Source organism: Sturnira hondurensis, unplaced genomic scaffold, assembly GCF_014824575.4.
Source record: "Sturnira hondurensis isolate 20B ecotype Veracruz unplaced genomic scaffold, ASM1482457v3 Scaffold0000780, whole genome shotgun sequence".
Taxonomy (NCBI): domain Eukaryota; kingdom Metazoa; phylum Chordata; class Mammalia; order Chiroptera; family Phyllostomidae; genus Sturnira; species Sturnira hondurensis.
The window spans coordinates 18,805,690-18,811,380 of NW_028073411.1; the positions used below are offsets into that span (position 1 = coordinate 18,805,690).

Sequence of the window (5,691 nt, forward strand, 5' to 3'; positions counted from 1 at the left end):
TCTATTTATTTTTTCTCTGGTTTTGAATATACACAACACAAACACGGCTCCAAAAGTCAGAACGCTTCCATTTAATGGCTCCCTGGGGGTTCTGAAGAGCAGGACCATCCTCCTAGTTCCCAGACCTCGTGACTCGGGTTCCAGGAACGTGTTCCTGACAGTGAGCAGTGACAGGCTGCGGGACCTGTCAGTAGTGTCCTGCGTGCCAAGCACTCTTGACACGGTGCGCCTCAGAGGGAAGTGGGTCCAGGACAGTGGCCTCCTGCTCTGAGGGTGCCTGGCAGTCTTTCAGGCGCAAGCTGTGTGGGGGTGGGGCGGCCTTTCTGTGGCTCATCCCTGAGCACTGGACACAGGGTTTGGACCCCCTCAGAGGCTGGCGGCAGCGGCCCTGGCCAGCAGTGTGGCTGGCATGTCTCTGTGCGGCACTGTGCTTTGAAGGAGGCAGCTGTGTTCGAAGCAACCAGAGCCCTGAGGCCCCACTTCCCAGCTGGGCTCCAACACTCACGCTACCGTCAGGCTGCGACTGTGGCTGTAACCCGAGGGCTTTGGCACCACCTCCAGGGAGACACTAGGAAGGCCTGATGGGAAAGCAGAGCAGGAGGGAGAGGAGAGGGAGGCGTGGGCGGGAGGGAGGAAAGACAAAGAAAGGGGTGCGGCGGCTGGCAGACACCCGACCAGGGAGGAGAGTGACCTCAGCGCTGGAGAAGCCTTTGCTCAGCCTCAGACGCAGGGCGGCCGGGCGGGCTCCAGGGCACCAAAGTCCCTCTCTCTCCAACGTCCTGCCGTCTGCTCTCTGCAGGCCACAGTGGAGGACCTGGGGCCTCCTTGACCAGCGGGGTGTCATCCTCAGCATAAACAGGAGCTCTGGGCTCTTGCTGGGACCGTCCCGGGCCACAGCCCAGCCACCTGGTTTCCTGCTGCTACCACTGGGTGAGTACTGTGTGCGCACCTCTGTCCCCAACCCCTGCATCACCTGGGCCTTCTGGCACTTTGCCCCACCAAGAGGCCATGTAGTCCTGGGGCACAGTGAGTCCGTAAGTTTGCCCTCCAGATTCTGGGTTCCCTCGGATGGCAGTGCCAGAATTGTGCTATCCGGGATGCCGTGCCTGGGCGGGCACCAAGGCCCTAAACCTGCTGGGCACCCTGGCATTCTAGAGACATGCCTGCAAGTCTAGCTGTAACCTGACCAGTTCCACTTTCCGGAATGGAGATCAGGCCCAGCCTGAGCCCAGAGGTGGAGCAGGGAAGGGATATTCAGGGGCTGCCCCCTAGGTCCCTGTCCGGCAGGCATACTGTAGGGTGTCTGGGGACCAGTGGTGTCAGCACATGGCCCTCTCCCTCCCCTCCTAGGTGATGGGAACTCAGACCCTGGCCACCACCCAGGGCAAGGCCCTCTGGGCTCTCCTCCTGGCCACACTCAGCTCTGTGGCCGGGCAGCCACTAAGGGGAGACTCCATGTGTACAGCCCGGCCCCTGGCCAAGTACAGCATCACCTTCATGGGCAAATGGAGCCAGACGGCCTTTCCCAAGCAGTACCCACTCTTCCGGCCACCTGCACAGTGGTCTTCCTTGCTGGGTAAGCACAGCCCCTGCCACCTGCTTTTGGCGTTCACCGGGGAGGGCACAGTCACCTGAAAGCTGCACCACACTTCAGTTTGGAGGGCCCCCTTATCCAATTCACTTCAGTGCAAGAAATATTTGCTGGGCACCTACTGCATGCTGGTTAGTGATTACCTGGGTTCTGGGGTGGGGAGGATGCCAGAGTTGTGGGGAGAGCTTCTGAACACTGGTCACATCAGCAAGATGCCTGGGCAGCATGAGACCACAGGACATCCACATGTAATGGGTAGGGAGGAGGGGTGTGTCCACTCAAGATGGCTGCTCACATGACAAGTGGCCCACAGGGGCAGCACACAGCTCCGACTACAGCATGTGGCGGGAGAGCCAGTATGCCAGCAACGGGCTGAGGGACTTCGCAGAGCGGGGCGAGGCCTGGGCCCTGATGAAGGAGATCGAAGCAGCAGGGGAGAAGCTACAGAGTGTGCACGAGGTGTTCTCAGCACCCGCCGTGCCCAGCGGCACAGGACAGACCTCCACGGAGTTTGAGGCCCACGCCAGGCACTCGCTCGTGAGTGGCAGATGGTGGGAGGGTGGGCAGAGGCACGGGCCATGCTGGCCACCTTGCTGAGAGCTTGGCCCCCCAGGTGTCCTTTGTGGTCCGGATCGTGCCCAGCCCTGACTGGTTCGTGGGCGTCGACAGTTTGGACCTGTGCGATGGGAACCACTGGAGGGAGCAGGTCACCATGGACCTTTATCCTCATGACGCCGGGACAGACAGTGGCTTCACATTCTCCTCCCCCAACTTCGCAACCATCCCACAGGACACAGTAACCAAGGTGAGGGGACAATGGAAAGGCCACTCAGGGCAGCTCCCATTGCCCAACTTTGTCCCTTGTTTGGATGGCACCCCTTCCCTAGAGTCCCAGTGAGCAGGGGCGAGGCCCTGCCCAGGAGGGAGCTGGCTGTGATATAGGATGGGGGAGGCCTGGAGAAGGCTGGTCCCTCGCCCAGGCTGTGGGCCGGGCACCCCAATGCATATGGAGGCCCAGGCTGGGATGTCTCCACACTGCCCTGCTGGCCTCCACTAGCTCTTGCCTGGGCCAAGCACACGGCAGGTGCAGGTGGGCTCCTAGGTTCCCAGCCTGAGCTGACATCCCTTCCCCCATGCCCCCACAGATAACATCTTCCTCTCCTAGCCACCCGGCAAACTCCTTCTATTACCCACGGCTGAAGGCCCTGCCCCCCATCGCCAGGGTGACCCTGGTACGGCTCCGGCAGAGCCCCAGAGCCTACGTTCCGCCAGCCATAGACCTGGTAGGCAGGAGCAACGAAATCGTGGACAGCCTCTCTGGTAAGCCCAGGTTCCATCCCCATGCGGCGCTCCCTGCCTTCAACCGTTCTAGGGCTAAGCAGTCAGGCTTGAAGGAGCCACCAAGTCCACCGCTGGTCAGTGTGTGCCAAGGCACGTGCTCAGCCTCCACTACCACGGGCAGCTACCGATCCCCAGCCCCCTGCACCAGGTTCTTACTTCCTACTCCCAGAATAACACTGAAAGGGAGTACCCCAAGAGGGACCATCTGTGAAGTGGCAGTAATGACACCTGACATCCACCAGTCTCCTGGAGGCCAAGCCAGTGGCCCACATGGGGCCCCATAAGGGGCAATGGTCCAGGGACCAGGTCCTGTCACGCAGCCTCACTGTGCTCCCCTGCAGCAGCTCCAACTTGTCACTGAGATGACCCAATTCTAAACCAGGCTCTTCGGTGTGACAAGTCCACTACCAGGCTGCGCCAGGCCACCAGGCACACCAGGGTGTCAGGAAGGGAGTCAAACCAGCAAGAGGCCACTGGTACTCAGACAGCCTGGGGTCACGTGAACCCGTGTCTCTGAGCAACTTCAAACACGGGTTTGGTGCGAGACCTCAGAGATTCTGGGGACTCAAGCTGCACAAGCTGATGGGAGCTCTAGGGGTTCAGAGCGTTCTGCGAGGACGGCTAGAACTCTGGGAGATTTGCCAGTTGGCTGATTCACACTGTGAAGTAAGGATTAAACTCTTGCCCAACACTTGCAAGTGAAAGGTTTTTACACACCTATAGTCCAGAAGTGAGGGGGGAAGGAGGCCCCAGCCTCCCATCAGAAGTGTGCCCACATGGCTTGCATCACAGCTGACAGGAAGGGCTTCAAAAAGTGGATTCCTCTGTGTCCTCCATGGCAAAGGGGGTGGTGGGGGTGTTAGTCGGGGGAACACTGCCCACCAGGGTGGGAATCTGTGTACCAGGTGCTAGGCAAGCACGGGGGCCAAGCTCCTGACACGGTCGGCTCCGAAGCACGTCAGTGACCGGATTTGTAGCAGGAAGGCGAGGCCCTCAGGTTGGGCCTCGCTGCAGCGTGTTTCACAACAGGAGTACTCCCCTCGCTCCTCTGGGTATGTGAACATGGCCTAGAGTCCCCTGGGGCACCCCCACCATGGTGTCAGAGTTGGTCTCCAAAGCCCCAGAGACTTGAGCACAGCATCAGGCTCTTGGCATCAAAACATTAACTCAAATCATTTTAGTGGTTCCTTAGGAGGTGAGTTTGGTGGCATCTTCTTGTAGCCAACTCGGAACCACGCGGAGAAAAGCAAGCGTTTCCTCTCCATTCTGAAGTTTGGAGCGGTTCTCACGGGATGAACACAATCCAGGGGTCCCCTCTGCCACCAGCTCCTCCTCCACGTGTCTCAGGTCTCTCCTGTGCTTGATCCAGTTCCAGAAACGCCACTGGACTGCGAGGTTGCCCTTTGGTCGTCCTGGGGGCTATGCAGAGGTCCATGCGGGAAGCTGGGAGCCAAGACGAGGACGCGCTATGTCCGTGTACAGCCCGCCAACCATGGGGCACCCTGCCCTGAGCTCGAAGAGGAGGTGGAGTGCATTCCTGACAACTGTGTGTGAGCCCAGGCCCCACAGGCCCAGTCGTGGTGTTGGGGCCACACAGTGAGCTGGCCAAGCTGGCAGCTTCATCACCTCTGAGCTCCACTGCTGACCAACCCTGTGCACAGACATGCCCAAGGGCCACAGGGGATGTCATGAACAGGCGCTTCCTTTCTGCAAGTTGTCCCTCGAGGCCCCTCGTCCTAAGGTCCGCCCTTGTGGAGACTCACAAGTCTGCTCTAAGTCAGGTCCAGTGTATTCATCACCGTGTGGGCCACTGTCCTCCATGCAGAGGATGTGAGCACAGAGCCTGGGAAGGTGCCCTACAGGACAGCTATGTACCTCAGGCCCAGGAGCCCCTTGCCCCTTGCACTGGCTGTGAAATACCTCGGTCCTGGTGCCCAAATGGCCACTGGCACAGGAGCCCTGCACCACACCTGCTGCTTGAAGCGAGGCTGCCACCAGACACCCACTGCTCCTGGCATCCAAACCGGTGACACCATGGGAGATAAATAAAGGGGGTAGGCTGGGACACCTCACCTGGCATTGTCACACGACTGATCTGTGCACCTAAATAAAGACTGTTTCCTGATGTCGGTGGCTATTGTCTCGCATTTCTCGAATGGGCACTGGGCGAGGGCAGAGTGAGCAGACACAGGGTTGTTCACCAGCCCCCAGTGTAGGGTCTTCCCACAGACTTCACAGAAGAGGACATGGCACATGTCAAAATATCGTAAAAATGGTGTGCAGACCCACTGCACACACCTAGTGCACCTGGCAGCTGCTGACAGGACAAGATCGGGGAGTAGAGATAGCACCCCAGACTGCAGAAAGCACACCAAGGCCCTGACCTCACAGACAGTCCTGGCCCCTGTCTGAGGTCGGGGTTCACGACCTCTCGTTACCAGTATGGACCCTTCAGGGGCTCCTGTGTGAGTGGAGTGGAGGCTGGGCTGGGACCTCAGAGGACAGCGGGAGATGGGACACTGTCAAGCCGTTCTTCGTGTTGCTTGGGTTCCTGCAGAATCAGGTCCACCACCCTCCCCTGCCCTGCAGGCCCTGCCTTCTGGTCCATCCTGTGGCAACATGCCTGGAAAGGGTCCCCCAGGTCCTGGCTCCAGCCTCTGCCCTTCACGCAAGCTCCCCCTTCACGCTGTTGAGGGCCCAGGCCCCCTGCACCAACGCCCCAGGGCCTCGTGCCTTGCCCACCTTCCTAGCTCTCTCGG

The 5,691-nt window shown here is 59.8% G+C and overlaps 1 protein-coding gene and 1 long non-coding RNA gene across 2 annotated transcripts; one reads left to right on the forward strand and one right to left on the reverse strand.

The window, feature by feature from the left end:
* Positions 1-685: 685 nt before the first annotated feature.
* On the forward strand, positions 686-5,057 carry SPON2 (spondin 2). Its single transcript, XM_037047282.1, has 6 exons — positions 686-930; positions 1,351-1,576; positions 1,905-2,128; positions 2,205-2,396; positions 2,737-2,911; positions 4,302-5,057. The coding sequence occupies exons 2-6, from the start codon at positions 1,354-1,356 to the stop codon at positions 4,484-4,486; spliced, it is 999 nt and encodes a 332-aa protein (XP_036903177.1). The 5' UTR covers positions 686-930; positions 1,351-1,353; the 3' UTR covers positions 4,487-5,057.
* On the reverse strand, positions 1,436-1,908 carry LOC118987947 (uncharacterized). Its single transcript, XR_005066689.1, has 2 exons — positions 1,632-1,908; positions 1,436-1,596 (listed from the first exon to the last, which is right to left on the reverse strand). It is a non-coding gene; the product is annotated as an uncharacterized LOC118987947 (long non-coding RNA).
* Positions 5,058-5,691: the final 634 nt, after the last annotated feature.